Raw genomic sequence first — 22243 nt, forward strand, 5'->3', positions numbered from 1 at the left:
ATACTCCTATCTTGCATGGCGACGACGTCAAGCTGGCCATTTTCACTGAAGATACTAATACGCACCTCGTCACCAATCTAAACTTATTGCTCCCTGGTACGAGGACAGGCTGGTTTTCCTGGTCTTACCCATACTGGTGCCTGTTCCAGTGACGGCAGGCGCTCCATTTCCTATGACATACTGCACTGGCTTCCTGTGAAATGCCTCGTACGTTGCGAAGATCGCATTGGAGGACTGAACACAAGACAAAAAGACGCGAGACAAGCGAGCGCGTCTGGATTACCTCCATCACGCTAACCAGAACTAGACGACCCCCATAGAAGATTCTCGAAGCTTCCAATCAGCGTTGGGGCCGCTTCGGCTAAACAACGAGCTGCGTCACGGGTGGCATGTCTCTCCATTCCAGGTTATGGAAGACAGTATTTGTGTGTGCTTTGTTTGCTCCTCGCACAGAGATCCTGACCATTCGTGCAGTCTTCTGTACATTTCACTTGTATCCGTCCTGAATCTTGGTGGCACCTGCTCGAGCATTCCACCTACGCCCACGAATTCCCTCGTTTACTCTCGTGCCCGGAACAGGGCTCGCTGATTCCATTTACTTTGCTCACTTCTTCTGAACTGTTGGTCATTCACCTTCCAACTCAGAATATCGTATTTGAATAAGCTCGACCAATCACCAGCAGGTGCAACATGGTCGCCGAAACGAAACTCTACGATGCCTTAGGCGTGTCGCCGACGGCTACTCAAGATGAAATCAAGAAGGCTTACAGGAAGGCCGCCCTGAAGTGGCACCCTGACAAGAACAAAGACAACCCTAGCGCATCCGAGAAATTCAAGGAAGTGTCACAAGCCTACGAAGTCCTCTCAGATCCCGAGAAACGAAAGGTATACGACCAGTATGGCCTGGAGTTCCTGCTACGGGGAGGTGCACCACCACCAGAAGGTGCAGAGGGTGGCATGCCTGGAGGAGGCTTCCCAGGCGGTATGCCTGGGGGATTTCAAGGCTTCGGTGGCATGCCAGGTGGTGGCGCCCGCAGCTTCCACTTCAGCACAGGTGGTGGACGCGGGGGCTTCTCATTCTCAGACCCTGAAGACATCTTCAGCTCCTTTACCAGTGGCGGCGGCGGCGGTGGTCTCGACCAAGAAGATTTCATCAACAATGTCTTTCGACAATCAGGTGGCAACCGGAGAGGAACAGGCAACTTCCGGCCTCCACGACCGCAAACGCCTGAAGTCACCGTCTTGGAGAAAGACCTCCCGATTTCGCTAGAGGAATTATACAAAGGCTGCCAAAAGAAGATGAAGGTCAAGCGTAAGATCTTCGATCCCGCAACTGGCCAACGCCGCACTGAAGACAAGATATTGGAAATGACCATTAAACCTGGTCTCAAAGCCGGATCAAAGATCAAATTCCCTGGAGTCGGGGACCAAACCGAGGAAGGCGGTACCCAGGACCTCCATTTCATCATTAAAGAAAAGCCGCATCCGACCCTCCAGCGGCGAGACAACGACCTCGTCATGAAACTTGACGTAGACCTGAAGGACGCCCTGACTGGCTGGTCGAAGGCTGTTACCACGATTGACGGCAGGCAATTGCCCGTCAGAGGAGCTGGTCCTACTGCCCCCGGCTATCAAGAAAGGTTTCCTGGTCTCGGCATGCCAATAAGCAAGAAGCCGGGCGAGAAGGGCGACTTCGTCGTGGAGATTAACGTTGTCTTCCCTAAATCGCTGACCGCGGCACAAAAAGCAAAGATCAAGGAAGCGCTACCCTGAGCACGCTCTCGCTAGACCTCCTGATCAGACCCATCAAAACGATGAACCGATACGAGACCAGTAATGCCTATGCTACAGCTAGAGCAGAAGTCGAGTCTGGAACCTCGCGCGAGTCACAGGCCAGCAGCCTCTCAAGCCAGGCCCGCTCTACGCTCAAGCTATGATGACGAAGAGATGGTGATGATTGACAGAAGACATACCCCGGCGTTGGAGAATTTCATATGAGCAGGCGACGCTGGATCATCGCATTTGAGCCTGGTGCACGACTATTCGCGTTGTCACTGATAGTAAGGCACGAGAAGCTTGTGTGCCAATAAATAATTTCAAAAGTTTACAGTTCGTCGCCCGTATATCGTCATGTGGCCCGTCTGCCCACTGTCCAGCATTCTCGAAGCCTTGATCCTTTTGATACACTGCTCCTTCCATTCATCTATAGCTTCTCAACCTTCGCCCCAACCTCCAACTCCGCAACCTGCTCCACACCCTCATACGCCGGCACATCCAAGCCAAACTTCTCTGCGAACTCCTGGCCCAAGAACCGGCCGCCCACAAAATGCCTCTTCCCCTTGAACCACTGCACGCACGGCTTCGGCGCGGTCAAGCTAATCAGATACTCCGGCATGAACTTGGCCCCCAACTCCCCCTCCTTCGGCGGCCCCTCCTCCACATGCCACGAACTCGGAATATCCACGCTCAACACCTCCTTCTTCGCCGCAATCACCGCCTCCAGCACCTTGTCAAACGGCTCGCGCACGGGCGGCTTGAACGAGAAGCCAAACAGGGCGTCGACAACGAGATCCGTCTCCTTCAGCGCGGCCGTGAAGTCGTCGACGAAAGGGATGCGCAGCGCTTTCAGCTGCTTCTGTAGACCTTGGAAGATGGGTTGGTTGGTGGGCTTCGGGTAGAAGACGGAGGGCTTGTAGCCGAAGTGGTAGAGGTGGCGGGCGGCGACGAGGCCGTCGCCTCCGTTGTTGCCGGGCCCGCAGGCGAGGAGCACGTTGGCGCCTTTGCTGGGTGGGTGGACTTTGTGAATGGCTTGGGCGACGGAGAGGCCGGCGAGTTCCATGAGTTGGTCGATGCTGAAGCCCATTTCGGGAGACATGAGCTCTTTGTCGAGGTTGGCTGCCGACTCAGCAGTGAGAGTTTTGAGCGTCATTTTGGCAATTCGTTGGGTGGTGAGGGCGGTGCGAATGGTTCGTCTTGGGACGAGGGACCTGAGCATATGTTGACGAGGCTACGTCACTCGCGGTGGTGGAAGATTTGCGTTCCGATATGTCGGGACTGCGAGAGATGTATGATTAATGGCAACAACACCCGTAGCACTGATGATGTAAATAGCCTCACAGGTAGATAGTTGAATGGTGGTAATGATAATTTAACATATCTCTATCCTCTACACTTAAACTCGAAGCATTCAGTGCCGGCTCGATGACGGTCTCGGACCATCACCCCACAATAACCTGGCTCCAAATTCCCAGCCAATCGGAGCACTCTCTTCTCCGCTGCGATTTTGTCGAACTCTCCTCGTGCCCTTCCTTACCTTCCACACACGACAGCTAGTATCGCATCACGAGCAGCTTCGCACAACGCTCTTCGACCCTCCCCAATCACCTCCACATCCCGCCCTCCTCTAGCCGCCGCCCGCGATGGTCGTGCGCATCCGCCTCGCGCGCTTCGGCCGCACGCGCCAACCCATCTACAACATCGTGGTCTCGCAGGCCCGCACCGCCCGCAACAGCAAGCCCATGGAGGTGCTGGGCACCTACAATCCGCTCCCGCAAGTACCTTTGGCGTCCAACCACACTCCCGAGACAATGACGAACAGCAAGGGCGAGGATGTGCCGTATGTACCGAAGAAATACAAGGACGTGAAGTTGGACACGAGTCGGACGAAGTACTGGTTGGGCGTTGGGGCACAGCCGAGCGAGCCGGTGGAGAGGTTGCTGTGTATGGTAAGTTGATGTGCAGCGTGATGGATCAGGATTGACGGGATTGGTTACTGATTTGGTGCCAGATTGGATTGATGGAACCGAGGCCGGGGAAGGTGAGGACGCCGACCGGTAGCTCGGGGGTATGATGCATCAAAGGGTCGTTGTATAAATATTCAAACGTGGAGCATAGCACGCGGCGTTTGGGACGGGTCATCAGTGGCACCGACTAGAGAGCTGTCTGTGTCAAGGCCTCCAGCTTCGCTACCTTGCGAGCAAGAGGGATCGATCCAACAGAAGGGTGTATATCATTAAGGCTACGGAGACATCTAGGAGCCGATGGCACACGGTGCCGAAGCCGAGATACTCAGGCTCACGCGATAATTGCGAACACACAGCCGGCATGATCAGACACGAAGGGGTACTGCAAAGAAACAGGGAGGTTACGCTGCGATCCAGCAGGAGCATTTGAATAGAGTACCCGAGGTACACTGCTATGTACGTCTAGCGAGCTCGCCATTTGCAAAATTTTTCGTTGACCAGTGAGATGCGCGTCCAACCACCAATCATCCTCGGATTTTCACTGGTTCCTTCGCTATGCGTGACGAGTAGTACTGAAATACCCCGCTATCGTGAAGTGTGTCCAGATTCTCTGGCTCTGTGCATGCTTGCTAGAGGCTAGACCGAAGTTGCGTGACCAGCGCCTGGAAACGCGGCTCCTTGAGATACTGCTTGGACTGAAGCTGCTCGAGGACGGTAGCCACATCCAATGCCTTGGCAGCTTCCTTGATGTCTGCGTGCTTCAGGCCAACGATGATAGTGCCTAATGCGACAAGTGCACGATAGGCAGGCTCAGTAGACTGACCGGCAGGCGCAGCACCCGCCGAGTGATTGACAGCAGGGAAGCTGGATATAAGCTGGCACAGCTCTTCAAGAATCTGGAAGCCTCGAGCAACAGCAACATCTGGATCGTTGCTGCTTGTCAAAAACACTGAGATGTTCACGTACAGAGTTGTGAGGGCAATCGCGACGTTGTTGTCGGACTTTGCCAGCTTGCTAGCAGGCTTGAGTGATTCGATGATCGAATCTAGGTGAGCATCGATGACCTTCTTACCCGAGCCATAGAGAAGGTTGGAGAAAAAGCGTACAGACATCATTACCAACTTCGCATTGGCGTCAATGCTACCTTCATCGAAGATGTTGCTTCCTAGGACCGCTGCTACCGGGTCAACGGTGTTAACATCTTGTGGTGGTAGTGTCTGTAGAGCGGCAGCAAGGAAGCGGAGAAGATCGAGCGGAGCCAGACGATTGTTAGGAGGCTGCCACTGTGTAGCAGCTTTGACCAGGGATGGGAGGACGCTAACAAGTTCGTTCGAATAAGGAAGCGAAGGTGAACGTGAGAAGTCATACTTTGCCAGTTGCTGGGCAAATACGGACAGGGTGTGTAGATCGGATTTCGTTAGCGCCATGTCAGTTTCGCCATAGTCCGCGTTCTTCTTGGAGACCTGTTCGAATGCGGTGGCAGGTTTGCCTAGTACAATAGACAAGTACTGCTTTTGAGGCAAAGGCTGAGGTGTTGAGGTAGCTTTGGACTGGTACGTGGATTGGGGGACTTCGCCAGGTCGGTAGCGGCTTTCGGTGCCCCACGGATCGGCACCGGTGGTGGCAGACGACTGACCGAGCGTAGCACCTTGGGTATTCTTGATGATGAAGTTTGCAGTCTCGTCGAGGTACGTCAGTGGCAGTTCGTTGTCCTGGAGGAATTTGGTGGCGGCTTCGTAAGGGTTCTGGGTGACGTTGTATGGTAGTTTGAGGGGCGGTTTGCCATCTTCAATGTCGATGTCAAACACGTAGTCGTATTCCTTTCCACCATATTGTTGTTTGCTGCTAGAACCAGCTGAGTCGACGACCGTGCCGATTTTGATCCATGTCTGCTGAGACATCGACCATTGGTAGAGAGTGGGATTGCCATCTGTATCCTTGATGATGGCACTTTGGCCTTCTTTCGTACCGCTCTTCTGAGTAAGAAATTCCGGGCCTGGCATGTCTTGCATATTGAGCTGCCCATCCATCGACTGTTTGGGTACGGCCGACGACTGGAGCTGCCCGTTGAACTCGGCGATTGTTTCAGCAGAAGCTTCTCGGTCAGGCTCTCGTGTAAATATCCTAGCTATTTTGTCACTCGAGCCTGCAATGATGTCTCCATTCGGGCTCGCCGCAACACTCCACGCCGAGATTGCTGGCAAGGTAATAACCTGGACACACTCCGTACCTTGCCAAACTCTCACCGACCGGTCTTCGCCGGAACTGACGATTTCTCCGCTTGGCAGAACGGCAAGAGAGTAGATAAAGGCTTCATGACCCCACAGTTCTGCAACGAGGTCGCCCTTGAGCGTCCATAGCCGAATAGCCGAATCGTTCGAGGCGGAGGCAAAGTCAGCACCAGATGCATGGCCTTCAGGCAGTCTGACCAGGGCTCTGACGACATCCTTGTTCTCCCAGCCATGTCGCAATTTGCCTCGTAGGTCGAATATCCGAATGCCCTTGTCTGCGCAGCCTGTGATGATAGTGTCCTTGTCGAATGCGAGAACAGCCCAGACTGTTGCGGTGTGACCTTGCAGCTCAACCTCAGGCTCCCATCGTCCAACTTGCCAGATCCGTGCGGAGCTGTCCCAGCTGCCGCTCACAATCCAGTCGCCGGTAGAGCTCACGTCTAGTGAGCATACCTGGTTGCTGTGGCCGACCATGAAACCATCTGCGTTGACCTCGGCGGTGGTACTAGGCTGTCGGGCTTCTATGAGTGCATCTTGTCCGGATGATATGATAAGGCCGTCGGGATACTCTTTCGTTGACGGGGCAAAAGCAAGGCAGGTTTTGTATTGGGCGCCATGTGAGGACTCCGAGGGGTCATAGGTGGGGGGTGAGGATGAGGTCTGCTTCCAAGTTCGTGTTGAACCGTCGCGTGAAGCAGTGATGGCTAGAGACGGATCGGGTAGGAGGACTGCTCTGACCTGGGATAAGTTAGCGGTTGTCAACAGGCCGATCCAACGTAACCTACATCGCTTGTGTGGCCTTGGAGAACGGCGCTCAGCTTGAACTCTTGCGAGACCATTCTAGAGTGCTGTGATTACTGTGCAAGACTTTAATTTGGGACACTTGTAAAAAGCAAGTGCTCTACTAGTTCTCCGCAAGACAAGAGCATGACAAAGCTAAAGAATCGTGAAGAACTGCAGTGAACAAGTGCGCTGCCCACTGCCTTCTACATATGATGTGACGAGGCTGTATAACAGCCTGATCTGACGTAGTGAACCTTTAGAAAGTGCAGCTTTGCCGAATGGGCCACAACACAATCCCCCTTCCTCCCTGCCCGAAGAGACCATCAAGCTGTTCACCACACTGGATCGGTCCATCATGAAAGATACAGTAAGAAACCATACTAGTTTGCGAGGTCTGTCACATCTAGTTGAGACATTCCGGCATGGCTAAGCATCCTTCGTCCTGCCTTGGCTGTTCCGTATAAAACCTGTTCCCCTAAGCATAATAACGTGGTCTGTTAACATTCCCTAGTTACTCAATTCAGCGGTAAGTTTGGATCTCACTATATGAGCCTTAGTTTAGATCTGGGCAGCGGGGCGCCACACGCGGCGGTTGTGATCACGGAACCGCATCCGCGGTTGCGGATCGTGCTGCAGGATCTAGAGGCTAATAAGGAGCCGGCGAGAGAGACGATTTCGGAGGGGTTGAATGGGCGGGTGGCGTAACAGATGCAGGATTCTTCCAGCCTCAGATTGATGAGGATCTGCGGTCGAAAGCGCTTCTTTCTGAGGGATGTATTGCAGGACAGTAGTGGCAAGGGCACCGTGAGGATTCTGCGGCCGCTGATGCCGCACGTGGAGAAGGGGGCGAAGATAGTGCTGCGTGATATGATTCTGCCTTCGACCGGCGACCCTGCGCACTCTTTGGATGAGTTCGTGATTTTCATGAATTTGCTGATGTGGATTATCTTTGACGCGAAGCAACGGATGGGGAGTGATTGAGAGGCGCTGCTGCTCACTGTTGATCCTCGGGTCAAAGTTGAGGCGCGCAACGTGCTAGCTAATAAGTTTGGCGTTGTTATTGCGAGTCTGTCATAACTGCTGCAGCAAGTGCAAGACGACCACATTAAACGATTCTTTTCAATTCAATATGAAGGCATGACTGCAGCGCTCTGCACCACGGCGAGGAAGCTCGAACAGTCTATTTGTTTCACTTTAGAAGCTGCGCATACTGTCGACAACTCGACACTCGCTTCGTCAAAGTGTGCCTTATTGTTAAGTAGTATCGCAGACTTATTGATAAGTTGAAATTAAAATCTCTACTACTGGGCTATAGTCATGTCCCTCCGAGGGTAGGGCTGCTCCATCTAGCTAACCTGCTCCACTTCTGGTTCATTGGCAAATTTGTGACAACAAGGCTGATTGACTGCCAGTATAGCCTGGTTGCCTCGTTGCCTTATCAGTATCTCCTTACTAAACTTTCATCAGAATCTCAAATATGACCTAAAGACGTTATCGATATGACTTTTTCAGCCTCGCCATTTACCCTTCATCCCAAAAACGTGTCAAAAACCAGCGCAGGCAACAATTTATCTTTCCACTTTCGACAACGTTCGACACCATCAACCACAAGTTTTTCTAAGCACTATCGCGGTATGCATCGACTCCCACATTGCAAGGATACTAAGAACCACACAGATACCAAGTCAGCGATGTCTTGGGCACCGTCGCTGTTCTGGGCAAACTTTCCTCCCGAGAGAGTCCCTGCCGACAAGCACTCTCCCACCTCTGCGGCGTTGTAGGCAGTTGCGTGAGCCCTGAGTAGGAGAGCCAGCCATTATGGAGTGTCCCGCACCCAGGTCGGAATAGAGCCTGTAACTCCTTCGTCGCCACATCATCCCTTTTGCCCCGCCCCCGATTGGCGATTGCTGGTTGCTGTGCTAAATGCAGGTCCGTTCACCCGGGCTTGACACTGCTGACCAGAACTGACACTCCCGAACTCTTCTTCCCTGGAGACTTCGTGTATGCTTTTCGCATTGCCGAAATCCTGATACGAGCGAAATCCGTCTCTGCACCCTTGCTCCGCAGGAGACACGTGGCTACCGGATTGATCTCAGGCACCTCTGCCCCAAGCAGATGGACCGCCGAGAGAGGACAGAGACACAAATCTCCGGCACATATCGAAGACGCATGCTCTCTTGATGGTCACACTGTGACCGGAGGAGATTTTGCTGAGTTGATGCCGGTCCAACGCCTGCACCTGTTAGGGGACAATGCAACAAGGCAATAAGGCTGAACTGTGGCCTTGCCGCTGAACAAGCCAAGCATTCGCCCGGCCACGCCCTGAAAGGTCATCTTTTTCTACCTCCAACGAACAAGCCGCGATACAGGACCGAGTGATTGTCATCTTCACTATTTTACTGAGCAGGATCAATGTGTCGTGAGATAGTCATACGGTACAATCATTGGCTCAGATGACCTGACTTGATAAAAGACACTCGACCACAAAGCCGCCATCGACGACGCTGTGGCGAATCTATGAACAAAGACCGCTAAATCGATCGATTTCATGCTAAGGACAATTCTACCTATACGGGGGAGCTGTCACGGTATACAGTAGTCGGCACATTCAACACGCATGTCCCTTCGAACAATCCTAATAATGGTTCTGTGTCTATGTATCTTGCCAGGCCCTTTCCGGCCCTCTTGTGCTTTCGTGTAACAATATGCACCCTTCTGCGCTGCTGGAGGTACTGCTGTAGGCAAGTTGTTCGGATTTAGCACGATCCGCCATCTCGCGTAACGTTCGTTCTTTGTAGTTGTGTTGTTATTGCTAGGCAGTCGAGCGTGATGCTATCCCAAGCAATAACTGCTTACCGAGTTCGCGCTGCATGAAGTGCTCGACGTGACTGTGGTGTAAGTATGTATCGTGCTCGGGGCTTGCTCCTTGATGGTTTTCGGGTCAGTGCTCGCTCGCAACAAACCCCGGACGCCACCAGCAGTCGAACGCACCGCTCGTGCGTCGTCTGCCAATGGCGTGACTGATTGTTGGCCAGCTGTGTCCGTGCCGCCTGATCTTGGTTCTGAGCTGTTGGAGGTGCTGCTGCAGGTGTGGTATAGACTCGTTCCATGGTAGTGTAAAGAAATCGAAACATGCGATGATGTTTTCATGTTGACGACGACCGACAGTTACCGGCCAGTCGTTGGTACTGTGACGTGATGTGTTGTTTTCTGTAAGGTCTGTAGTTTGATCTTCGCGACATGGTGGTTGGTAGCGTTGTGCAGGCACAGATCCGGTCAGGTTCGGTGTCTTGATACTGTGTAGAGTCCTGTCGCTCTTTCATGCCTATGTCGCGTCTCTTTCACACTTCGATGCCGTAAAGTATTGTCGCCCAGCAGGATGGCGGACCCAGCTCCATCTTCCATCAGGGTGCGTACACGCGAGAGCTCTCACCTCGTCGCGATCGTACTGGGACTGTAATGTGTGGTGTTTCGTGAGGTGCAGAGGCTCGGATTCCGACGCGTCGACGGGTCGCAGGGAGGGGCATAACCGCTTCGCTGAGCTCCTCTGCGCACTCAGAGACAGCTGGACTGTGTCTGAGAATTCCCAGCAGGCCGACGGGGTTGAGAGTATTGGTCAATGGACTAGCACTATCCGAGCTATATACGAACAGGCTGTAAACCCAGACAGGTCTGATAAGAAGACGAGGACGTAGCTTGAAGAGCTACATGCAGGCTCAAACAGGCAGCGGCAGAGCGATCAGAGACAAAGCTGAGCTACCAGAAGTCGCTATAATGCCTTGAAACCTGGCTAATAGGCTAGGAGAGAGAGAAGACGTGAGGCACAAAGGCGGAAACTTCTACATGCTGTAATTCGATTTCAGATTAGATATCTTGAATTAATTAAAGACTTTATAGAGAAGTGAAATAGACTCCGAACTCGAACGAAAACCTCGTAGTTCTGAAACCCCCCTTTGATGCTCACTAGATATCTACAGGACTGCACTGGACATTGAGGAGGCCCTACCAGCGATTAGCTAGCCATACTGAGCTGAAGGGGGTACTCACATTCTGGTCTCCTTGACAACAAGCTGCGACATTGTTGCCACATGCCTGCGAAATCGGTACCTGTACCCCTAACACTTGGATTGTCAGTAGTGTAAAGTACATCAGGGGGAACGGCTTACCTGATAACGATACCTGCGTGCAGCTTCCGCCGAGGAGGCCATTCAAAATTCCGGATATTAACCCGCTGTCGCCACTCGCGCTTGTGTTGCAGCACGAGAGGACTTGGTTATTGCCGCACTGCTGAGTTGCCATACCGACAGTAATTGATGTCGCTGTGGAGGAGGGAACGGCGGAGAGAGATGTAGTGCTCAATCTACTGACGCTCGATGCGCTTGATGCGCTGAGGACGCTGGTGGAAGTCGATGAGCGTGTTGTTGAGCTACCTGTGGCTATAGACTCATTGGATTAGCGTGAGAGCTTGAATAAGAAAGCGTTCTTGTAGGTTGTGGACTCAGGACCGACAGGACCTGCTGGCTAAGCAGTCTACTGCGGACAGATCAATTGAATAGAGTCACACCTGTGATATTGCTAGAATGGAGAGGGACGGGTGGGTTAGTGGCAATCCCGACGCCGTGCATGGATAATTTGGTGCTGCCAGATTGGCGCTGCCTATATCCAATATCCGAACGTCCCGAACGATTTGAGAGAAGGGGAAAAGCTCACCGAGAGAAACAGAAGTAACCGAGCTCGACAGAGCACAACTCGTAGAAACCGAGCCCGTTGGAGTTGGCAGCGACGTTGAGCTAACGGTCGGGGTGCCTGTGCATGAGCTGGCCGTTGTTGGGATTCGTGTAGTTCCAAGCCTTGTTGGATTGGACGAAGCGATGACACTGCTGCTTGTCTTACTGGTGTTGGCCGAGGATATGCTCGGAATATGCGTCGACGTGAAGGTGCAAGTGATAGGGCTGGTCATAGACGACGGCGGCGCGATTGTCTTCGTCACTAAGCCTGTGGTGCAGATGGACGTTGGAGCACCCGTGATGGTCATATTTAGGCCGTCCTCGAAAGGATCGTATACCGTGTCGTGGGGGAAGAAGTGGCGAAATACAACCGGCTGGATTTCGATTGAGACAGTAGGTGGGGCGGGACAGTCATCGCATCCTATTGCGATATGCCCTAGGGCAACCATCGGAAAAAGAGAGACAATGGTAGACCCCTTCATCATGTAACACTTAAGATCGAAAGCTCTGAGACTCGATGAGGCCAGCCATCCAACCATCTTGCTGGCACTCTTTATATCGCACCTTGTTTGCGTGAGCCAAGACTGGCAAGACCATGTCCAGACGTGTAGGTATGCTCACGAAAAGTCCGATCTCCCTCACAGGGATTCTCAATCCAGGAAGCATTTCGAGAGTTCAAGCATGTCAACACACTTACGTAGTCCACGTTACGGAACTGAGAGGCAACTTCCTAATTGAACAGTCCGCCAACATTATAATCATTCCTCAGTGGAGACATCGAGTGTTGAGGGAGTTAGATGCCAGGAATTCGTAGATCGAAGTATGTGCAAAGAATCTGTAACTCTCTGTTCAAAGCATTCAGGACTGAGCCATCTGCGAGAATAGCCTGTCAAATAGCACAGCAGAGTCTGGACTGCTTCTGGTCAACATCGATTATCGATTTATTATCTGGTTCTATTTTAAGACTGGGTTCGGGTTGAGAATAAAACCTCCTACTGACTTGGTTTTGCATATATTCAAATATGTTTTGCGTATTGGTTAGCCTTGTTGATTCTTCCCAGCAGTGATGCCGTGCGTTACATTCTCATTTCCAAGTTTTGTGGACTTAATCTCCTGCACTAATAGCATGTCACCTATTCTTACGTAGATGGGGTTGCAGACCGAGGCATGTAATATCCTCCGCGAAGTTCCGGGGTTGATGGCTTCGTTGGCCTGAGCCCCTTCCAGGATCAGGGATGAGGGAAAGAAAAGATGGCTGATGTCTAGTCGCGTCAGGTCCGCCGGCCAATTTCGCTCGTCACTCATATGCTCGTGAATGCATGAGTGGTGATCACTTGGGCATGTAGATTTGGTCAATTCCGGAAGGCTTTCTCAACATCGTAATGTCTTGTTGTTCATCAACCCTGCCGATTCACTAATCACAGTAGGCACATAGGACGACATCACGCTGGATGTATATGGTGAAAGGGTCATCTTCTACCCTGTGTTCGAGATAGGCAGTAACAGCGCCTCCGTCAAATACTCCTTAATCGTAGCCAAACAGAGTCTATATACTTATCGGAATGTACGCCGGTCAACTACGGGAAGTCTTCCTATGGCTGTTCCGCCCCTTCTTCTCTCTGTCTTGTCAAGGGAAGGAGAGAAGAGACCGTGAACTGGACGCTTGCCATAGCCGTTAATACAAGCGTGGAATCTAAGGAATTATGTCTAACAGTAATTCAAAATCTTTACCATCCTCTCTTGGATCCCAGCATCGTAAGAGGGGCAAGTGAACTAAGTTTTAAGTTGGAGATGATGTAGATCCGCTGTCACTTGTATCAAAGAGTCGTGACCGCGTCTCAGCGCTGTAGAGAGCGATAGCATACAAGAGCATGCAGGCTTCTTAGAGCATAGCTGACTGACGGTATGAAGGCTATACCAATGTCAGGAGGCTGTCGGATCGAAGCAGCACTAGATCGATTCGGGCGAAGATCATTCTTCGGAACGGTTTGACATCGCATCAGGGTTACCGAAGCTCAGAGTGTCCTGTGGAGAGTGCACGATTACTCGCGGGGGTTACGGGTATGAACGGTCGTGGCAGCCGATCCGCCAATAAAACTCTCCTTGCTCTCAACACGGGTGTACGTGATGCGGAATTTGCCTGACCCCATGTCAGCTGAAATGTACGAATGTTGATCTTCAGATCAATCAAAAGCGCGCCAAGTCCTTGAGTATAAGCACCGCACTCGGTTTCTTACGAGCTGAGCATCAAGGTCCTCGGCCCAAACAAAACTGAACCCCTTTAGCCTACGTGGATACGGCACTTTCCTCAAAAATTAGCTCGTTCCAAGCAAGCCTCCACGTAAGCAGCTAGAGTAGTCGAGGCCAGGCTTGGTAATCTGCTTCAGCAGCGAGCATGCCATCCCCACTACCGCTTTCGGTTCTCGACTCGGGATCGCAGCGACGGCGACTTCTCTCCGACTCCACCATTGAGCGGAACAAGCGAAGCAGCCGCCCGTCTGCTAGTACGGCCGAAGATTCGACCACTTACATATCCCCCGCGAGGACCTATGATTGTTTTTGACATAGTATATTGCTCGCGAGAAAACCGTCCCAAGCTTTGCTTTCGCTCACTCGAATGGTTTAGAGCAGATTCCAGTTGCAGAATATCACTGATTTCTCCAATACTGAGCTTCTTTACAACTTCACCCCAGACGAGGTTGACCCGCGTTGCCCCAACCTGTGCCACTTTATTGGAGTTCGGATACAACAGAAGCGTACCGTTTCACGCGCATTAGGCGATAAAAGGTGGAAGCCGCGATGGCTTCATTCATGTCTCTGACCTCAAAGCAATGCCGGCCCCCACTCGACAACGAAGCACTGGTCCGATGGCTCTCTCGTGTCTGGACGCTGTAGGTCAATTGGTTTCGCCTCTTCAGAGGCTAGCCATCTGCTGGGCCACTGAAGCTCAAGAATGGTTCCAACAAAGATACAAGGAGAATTGAGTCACATGAGTGGTAGTTTTGGAGCCGACTGCCGCCGCAGAGACCACGTATGTGATATGGCTAGGAACGCAGCGCTGGCGCTATAGAGCGTACTTCTTTATCGTTTAGCTCAAGAATGCCTCTTACAGCCGGTGCTGGCGAGCTGGATGTCATAGAAGATGGCTTTTCTATGACTGAACTCCCGAGTGTCCGGTTACGACCCGAGACTGTTGTTGCCAGGTCCTGGGCGGCAACGTATCTGGCTTGTCGAGCACGACAAGACGCGATTGACACGTCTTACTGCCGCACTCAGCATCTGCTGGAGGTTTTCTTGATCAATACTGGTCAAGCATAACTTAAATCTGCGTCGGAACTTGCTCTACGGTGATTGTGAACGCTTGTCGCAGCAATTGGAAACTCTGGGTCCTTGGTCTGGCTCGCTCAAAGACATGTCGTGCAGACTTTAGGCTCATGGTTTGTGTATGACGGTATACGGCAGGGGTGATGAAGGCGTCCTTATTCCATCGACTGCATGTTCAAGTTCGCAAGACAGCGCTACTTCAAAGGCCTACATTGTCTGGATGGGAGGAGCACATCCATGACGTGCCTGCTCTTTTTTTTTCTGAGTCGGCTTTACTAACAGAGACGCAGCCCCCACAAAATTGCTACAAGCCGATGAACGAGACTTTGGTCAGAGTTTACGTTTTCAACTGTTCCTCCATCGATGGCCGAGCGGCTTTTCAAAATAAAACGAGCGACCACCGGCACATTGAAGTACGTATTGAGGTCGATTTCCTCGCTGTGGCTTCGGTCGGTCATGGCACCACATCTACAATCAAGCTTGCAGGCATTTGCTGCTGGGCTCATATGTACGCATCTACAGACTATCTAGTGCCAAGACTGCCTTCCATTGGCTGGGGAATCATTCAACAGGCAAAATTGGGCGCCTCGCTGTCTTCATGCTCTTTGCCACTGTCCCCCTTACAGCCATTTCCTCCGGCGAGATAATCGCGTTGACAGGAGGTCTTTTAGCGAAAAGATGGGCAAGCCATTGGAGCTCCGCGCAAAGACACGTAACAAATGCAGACATTTGGCGTCTAACCGAATCATAACCGCAACACAGCCTATGCTGCTATGAGCTCAGTGCATCGGTCATGTTCCAATGTTTTTGTTGACCACAATGCTTCATGAAGAGCGCAGAAAGTCGTCTGGGGTGATGATCAGTCTCCTGCGTTGGGTCTTCGACACAGGCTACCTGTGCAAAGGGTTAAGTCAGGCACAACGCATTTGAACAAACCATAGTCAGCAACTGTGCCCCACTCTTGTTGAGGTTATGAAGCTCTGGGCCTGTTTTGGGAAACTTCAGTCTCACTTATTCTGCTATCAATTATACTCCTATCCTCAGTGATCGACAACGTTTATATACGCTGTTGAGGATACGGAATACTTCCTGATGCTGACCAATCACATTCTCTTATCTGCTCTCTCGTGGGAAGGCTGGACGGTCTATATTCTCAACAGATACTAACAGATCTCGCTGTTTTGCTGAATGGACTCTTCGCGCCCCTTTTCAGTCAGCTATTGTCTTTGTCCATCCTTGGTAGTCGATCAACATTATGCGAGCAAAAGTTGAACATGGGACCAAGCGACAAGGCTGCGTAAGGCTGATGTTGTGTCAACATGCCGTTTATGGCTTAGTTTACTTTCTCCCGGGCAAACCGATAGTAAAGGGGGAAGTATCGAGTGTTGAGCCGGACGCAGCAGGGTCTTGCGAAGGAGCAACTTGCATCATCGCTGCTGTCTCTAATACGGTTGTCATCAAACAGCGCCGTCCTGTTTGGAAAGACACGCTTGGGCACAGCGCCATCTCCCAGAGAACAGCCCACGAGTTGGCCGTTGAAGAAGCCATCTTTCAAAGATTCGGGGCCCATCCCAAAATCGTAAAATCTGTTATGTGTCCCCGCGGGCCATATCCTCTTAACGTTGCTCAGGTACCTAGGATTGTCTCAGGACGGCATTCGACTTTGTAGAGCAAATTGAGGAGATCTTCAAAGATATCTAGAACGATACTGTGAAATACTTTCTTAGTAACTCGCGCGACCCGATTTTTAGATGTCAGTGCTCCTACTACACTCTAAGCACGAAGCCGATCTGTACAGACTGCCCACTCAATCCCCACCAACACCCGCTTTCAAGACTAACATAATGCGTAACCTCGCCACTCAACCTGCGTCCGAAGGTGAATCTTCCATTCCGCAGGCAGAACTGGACGCTAAAGCATTTGATCGCGACACCAGACAATGGATTCCGACGATGAAAGTTTTGGTAGACCTCACGCAACAGCTTTTCCTGGTCAATTTGATCGTTCTGCGATAAGACCCTTCTATCCGAGAAACCCTTGAAAACGCCCCAAATGGCGTTGGCTTTGGAGATACGCTTGTGCTACCGAAGACGAGTCGAGAGGAGTTTATCAACTGGATGTTCACGTATCACCGTAAGATTCAGTGGAAGCTCGAGCACTGGGATAGACGGCTGTCAGGACAATATGTTTGTGAACGGGTTAAGGACGAGACACATGCAATAAAGAGGTAATGGCAATTGCTCCTCCCAGATAGATCAACTCTAGCTCTATTACTAGCGGCTCTAGCACTGTTGCATGCCATCGTATATCTTCTGATGGAGAAGCTTCAAAGGTCGATAGACCTTATCGTAGAAGTCTGTGAAGATGTCGAGACTGTATGCCGTCTTTCTTGCTGTCCAATCACGGTTCAGCCATCCGTCAGTGCGCCATTCCGGCGGTGTCAAGCTGGGTCGTCTCTGCAGACAGAAATCGATCACATCTCTGTAAACTTGGCCAAGAAGGTGCCCATCTGTACCGTTCTCATCAAGAATGCCACGGAGCGCCAAGATAGCAGACTTGTACCGCTGCTCATCAAGCACCTGGACATCTGTGACGTCCTCTTGACTTGCTCTTGGCGAGACCATTCGTTCCCGAGACTGCTCATCGTAAAGATTCCATTCTTGCCACAAATCATCGTGACCTTCGGTATCAATGTGGTCGAGTATGATAGAGAGCGGCACGCCGGTGGCTATCTCCATTAGTACTATCCCGAGTAACAAGCAATGAGGCTCGACACGATCCAGCGATGCTTTTCGATGTGTCTCTGCAAGTTGTTGGAATTCGAGCATTGCACGCCCTATCTTCGGTGGTGATTCAACTTTTGAGCAGTGCTGAGCGACTAACGCAGAACTTTGTAGATAGTCCATCCAAGAGGTACCTAGGAGATAAAATGCTGCTTGCGCAAAGCGAAGGCACAAGGTTACCTTTTGATAACACCTCGGGTATGGACGTGGTATCGCCTCGATAGCCTCCAGATGTTCATGCCAGCGGATGTGGCTGCAGCCTGCGTCGTGTTCTGCGTGGGTGGACGGTGTGAGCTGGAAAGCCAGGGCAGTGGGACCAAAAGGCGCTGTGGCCAAAAATTCAATACCACGTGTGTGGCGCAACTGCTCCAGATCCATCATAGCATCTTTGTAGGACTTCGTGGGACAGTTCATGCCCTGATAGTCCTCATTCGTACCTGTGGCAATAGTCGGACCCCGCAAAGGCCCAACTATGATCACGTCGCGAAGCCGGTGACCGGTGAGCTGGTCAATGGTTACAGGGAACGAGAGCGTAAAGACTCGAACGCTGTCGCAAGGTTCGATGTGCATCTCGAGCCATTTCAAACCACGGTCTGCAGCCTGAGAGTTGTCACCAAGTGCTACACATGTTGAGAAGAGGATCTCCGAAGCTTCACGGGTCTCATTGCCCGTCAGGAGACCAAGGGTACGCATCGCAGCCTGCATTCGTGTACGTCTAGCGTTCAGGGACTCAGATCCTGCATCCGGATGAGCCAGAGCCCAGCCATCGTCGGCAGAGGTGCGGAGGTCTCGACAGCCATCTTGCACGCGCAGGAGCAGGGCTTGGAGCTTTGACTTCTGCTTAAGGATGAACCATGCTTTCTGTCGTGCGCTGGACGCATCTCTGGCCTCTATCAGCAAATCATCACCATCCGAGTTGTCATAACCAGGATCCTGGGCGGCTCTTCTTCCGCGCCTCCGAAACCATGCCTTGAAGCCGCTCAACTTCACAATGCGTGGTTGTCTGAGTTCGTCTTGCCAATCGATATCTTTGCCCGATAACGCTTTCAGGATGCGGTCGAAGCGCCGAAGGTCTTCGGTGATTGTAGCGATCCGTACACGGACATGCAATGTACTCTCCCCAAAGGCTGCTCGATATTCTTCAATGCCATCTGTAGCGGTGATTGTGTGATTTTCGAGTATGTTTCTTAGGTCTCGACGGATGGCTAGGAGGCTCCCTTGATGACGCCTGATTTCATCAGGGGCATCCCTGTACTCGTTGATTTTCTCCACAAGCTTAATTAGCTTGTCAATAACGCCTAAGGAGCCTGCGATGACCCCAAAAACCTCGAAACCCGTCACCATGGCTTCCAGGCGCCGTCAGCAAGTATTCCGGAGCGACAGCAGGAATAACATTTGCTGCGCCCATCTGCGAACGCCCGCACTTTTGTATGGCCATGTCTGCCTCGGTGCGCTGCGATCCGGCTGAGACATACGCGCCCAAACACGAGCCCACGCCAATCAGAGGAGTGCTCACCAGCCACGACTGCTGGCAAAACCACCTAGTCGTGCAGTCGCATCAGCGCCCTGCGCCTAGGCGCTGCATGAGTTGTCAAGACCATGTTGATCCAGGCTTAGATGTGGTCCAGAACGACCCGCGTGTCCGCTTCATCAGGTCAACCCTGCTCTGAGCTATAGGACTTGGTTACGGGAACAGCCTGATCGCCCATATTTGGTTTCTGATTCTCGTCGTTCAGCTTCCCTCGGCCACCCATCACAACGAGTATCTTTGTGGCCGGGGCACGATATATCGTCAGCGGGACAGCTTGACGATGGAGCAGCTGAGAATTCCAAGGGCGGCTGACGAACGAAGTCTAGCGAAGCAGACGTCGGACATCGAGGCACCCGCAGGTGGCTCAAGCCAGTCGGAGAAAGAGCTTCAACTAAGGAACAATCTTTCACGACCCGTGACAACAAGGGCCAGTCAACACCTGCTACAACAGCAACACAGTCTGCTTGCCGATCTCGCTGAGCTCTGCCGCATCATTGAGGGCATTTCTGCCCTCGATTTCCTTTCCTCAACGTATTTTGAGAAGTTATGCAGCACTTGCGAGTCGTTCTACCTTCGTTTCTCGAGCTATGCGGCATATGTCGGTCTCGAACCGCAGCAAGTCGAGCAGCCTGGAAATGATGAAACAAAGAGACTCGTGGTGCAAGCGCATCTGCTTATAGTCAGGCAGCTGGCGAAGATAAAAGATTGTGCGCTCACTTTTCTGCCGCAAAGGTCAGCATGTTTCATTGCTTTTTCCACAGTCTGACACTAATAGAGCTATAGATCCAGCTCTACGCTCGAGAGATTTCGGGATGAGGTTTTGCTATGCTTCGCCGACATCAATGGTGCCCTCGGAAATCTCGAGCAACTTCAATATTCTCTACGTGATGACCAATTCACATCAGTAGACAAAAAAACCGACGTCTCTCAGCCTGAGGGGAGCGAAAGCCCAGTATCCGAGATGAAGCCACAGCAGCATTTACGTCGAACTTCAGCTACTCAAGACATCGCTTCGAGCAAGCAGTCTGAACTGCTGACTAAGACCGCAGAGCCTGATAGTGTCGTGCCTGCTGAACAGGATGCTGCAGTTAGCAAGAAGCCCCAGAACTTGCCGCCATATGATACAGCTGCGCCCTCGAGTATAACGGGCACCAATTCGAGGCGTCATAACTTTTACAGTCATCCTGCAACAGAGCCTCCAGAGCACCATGGTTTGCGCCTGTTCGGGACCCGAACCTCTAGCTTTGCTGCGACAGGTGAAGCATTACATGAATTTTCTCGTGCTGATGAGGTCGTGGGTTACCTCGATGACAAAATACACGATCAACCAATGGGCAGCATCAGCGGAAGTTGGATACACCTCGAGCTTGGTCATGAGTCGCGGCAGACGCATAACGAGATTATGACTTCGCTCGATTCCTTTGGCGTACCCAAGACGTTGCTTGACTTTGTCGAAGACTACAGGATATCAGTGCTGCGTGCTAGGCGTTCCCAGAACATTTCTCGCAGTCTACCACAGGTTCCACAACGCAACAATTCGGATCGTCACATCTACAACACATGGTACAGGAGACCCCTTGGCCGAGCCCCGTATCTAAGCAACGCAGAGGTCCGTTCGCTCTGGGATGACAGCCTGAACGAGCATGGGCTTCGAGGTCGAGGTCCAACAAAAGCGCGCATGTGTGTTGAGCCTCTTGGTGTTGAAAAACGTCGATTCTCAGAGCTTCCATGTCGGGCTTGGGCATTACAACTGCCATCAAATGAGCCATATTTCGACAACTTTATGGCGCCTGCTAATGCTGGTACACATGGCTATCTCCTTATAAGTTGGCGAAACTCTTTGATCACAATCTCTTACGCACCGGGCCTTTTTCCCTTTTTCGACCCTATGTGGATCAGAGGTAACCTACTAATGGGGTGAGATGGATCCCCTGGAACTGTGCGAGTCATCGCTAAAGTATAGATATAGTAACTCGTTGTACCCATACCAGGTACTCTTGGAACTCCTACATGCACAGGCAGCCGAGTTGATGTCGCCCATCGATGGCACCGACATCAGCACATGGTACTTCGTTCTCATTGCAAAGAGAAATGAGAGACAGCTCGAAGATCTGTTGCGCATGATAGAATACATCATGGACCGCAGTCTGTTGCCGAAGGGCATCGTCGAGGAAAGCTTCGCAGATCTGAAAGCTGAGATTGTGTATGAATCGTTACCTCGCCTTAAAGACAAGCTGAGCGATGCACGAGGACCAGATCCCACCGCGGAGGCCAGGAAAGCTTTTCTCGCGTACGATCGCCGACAGCGTCAAGCAGACCCCACTCTTCCACTCGACTCGGACGATGATGCAGCCATTGAGGTCATCAGGGGACATATCAAAGACTTGTCGATGAGCCTCAGACGACTGTGCGTAATTCTCCTTCTGTTCTTACCCCCGATTTTCTCCTCGGTAAGTTCTCTTGACCTTAAAATCATAGCATCTCGTACTGACAAGACATGGACTTTTTTCTCGATGGGCTTCTTCAGTACGTTCTCTGTGGATCATATCTGGCTTTGGTTTGTTGTTAGTGCCCCGTTGGGAGTCCTCTCATTCATGACCTGGATGCTCATGGGTTGGGGAGTATCTGACTTGTATTCTTCTCTGATGGTCACTCTCGGGGTTCCCAATGTTGGACAATTAAAATACAAGAAGCAGTCCGGCGCATCTGAGAAGCGAGCGATGCACGGGGTAGTCTGAGCTGGGCTTCTGAGTGACTGTTATCTCGATATGGCGCAAGATGGAGCTACCGTCGTAGACATGGTGAATACGTAAGAGTAATTGAAAGTGAGTCATGGTCCTTCAACAAGTGCTTCAAAGCAACCACAGTCGATTTCCACAGCGGATTAGAGGCCCGCAACGTAAGCGGTATGCCTCGGTGTCAGGATGTTTAGTTGTTCACGAAGCATCCGAAGCTGGACGACGACTCCTGCTTGCAACACCAAAGTCTACACTGTGTCCGGTCAGTGCTGCCATTATTTCTGAGTCCATTATGTACTATTTCTAAACAATGAGCGTCTGCAACGACCACCAGCCCAAAACTTACCAAATACGAAAAAGTGTCGGTGCTGGAGAACAAGACT

The 22243-nt window shown here is 51.7% G+C and overlaps 6 protein-coding genes across 6 annotated transcripts; 4 read left to right on the top strand and 2 right to left on the bottom strand.

The window, feature by feature from the left end:
* Window positions 1–690: 690 nt before the first annotated feature.
* On the top strand, window positions 691–1773 carry HMPREF1541_06052 (uncharacterized protein; the record flags this gene model as incomplete). Its single annotated transcript, XM_008720389.1, has 1 exon — window positions 691–1773. One exon carries the CDS (start codon window positions 691–693, stop codon window positions 1771–1773), a length of 1083 nt encoding a protein of 360 aa, XP_008718611.1.
* A 430-nt stretch (window positions 1774–2203) lies between these two features.
* On the bottom strand, window positions 2204–2929 carry HMPREF1541_06053 (YjeF family domain-containing protein; the record flags this gene model as incomplete). Its single annotated transcript, XM_008720390.1, has 1 exon — window positions 2204–2929. The coding sequence occupies one exon, from the start codon at window positions 2927–2929 to the stop codon at window positions 2204–2206; it is 726 nt and encodes a 241-aa protein (XP_008718612.1).
* A 490-nt stretch (window positions 2930–3419) lies between these two features.
* On the top strand, window positions 3420–3850 carry HMPREF1541_06054 (ribosomal protein S16; the record flags this gene model as incomplete). The annotated part of the gene is made up of 2 exons (XM_008720391.1): window positions 3420–3725; window positions 3788–3850. 2 exons carry the CDS (start codon window positions 3420–3422, stop codon window positions 3848–3850), a joined length of 369 nt encoding a protein of 122 aa, XP_008718613.1.
* Window positions 3851–4372: 522 nt separating this feature from the next.
* Window positions 4373–6813, bottom strand: HMPREF1541_06055 (uncharacterized protein; the record flags this gene model as incomplete). Its single annotated transcript, XM_008720392.1, has 2 exons — window positions 4373–6712; window positions 6760–6813. 2 exons carry the CDS (start codon window positions 6811–6813, stop codon window positions 4373–4375), a joined length of 2394 nt encoding a protein of 797 aa, XP_008718614.1.
* Window positions 6814–7516: 703 nt separating this feature from the next.
* Window positions 7517–7723, top strand: HMPREF1541_06056 (uncharacterized protein; the record flags this gene model as incomplete). The annotated part of the gene is made up of 1 exon (XM_008720393.1): window positions 7517–7723. A coding segment is annotated over one exon (207 nt), but the record flags the coding sequence as incomplete, so codon positions are not given.
* Window positions 7724–19402: 11679 nt separating this feature from the next.
* Window positions 19403–21043, top strand: HMPREF1541_06057 (uncharacterized protein; the record flags this gene model as incomplete). The annotated part of the gene is made up of 2 exons (XM_008720394.1): window positions 19403–19854; window positions 19906–21043. 2 exons carry the CDS (start codon window positions 19403–19405, stop codon window positions 21041–21043), a joined length of 1590 nt encoding a protein of 529 aa, XP_008718616.1.
* Between the last annotated feature and the right edge of the window lie 1200 nt (window positions 21044–22243).

The sequence above is a fragment of the Cyphellophora europaea genome (genome assembly GCF_000365145.1).
Source record: "Cyphellophora europaea CBS 101466 unplaced genomic scaffold supercont1.5, whole genome shotgun sequence".
Lineage (NCBI taxonomy): Eukaryota > Fungi > Ascomycota > Eurotiomycetes > Chaetothyriales > Cyphellophoraceae > Cyphellophora > Cyphellophora europaea.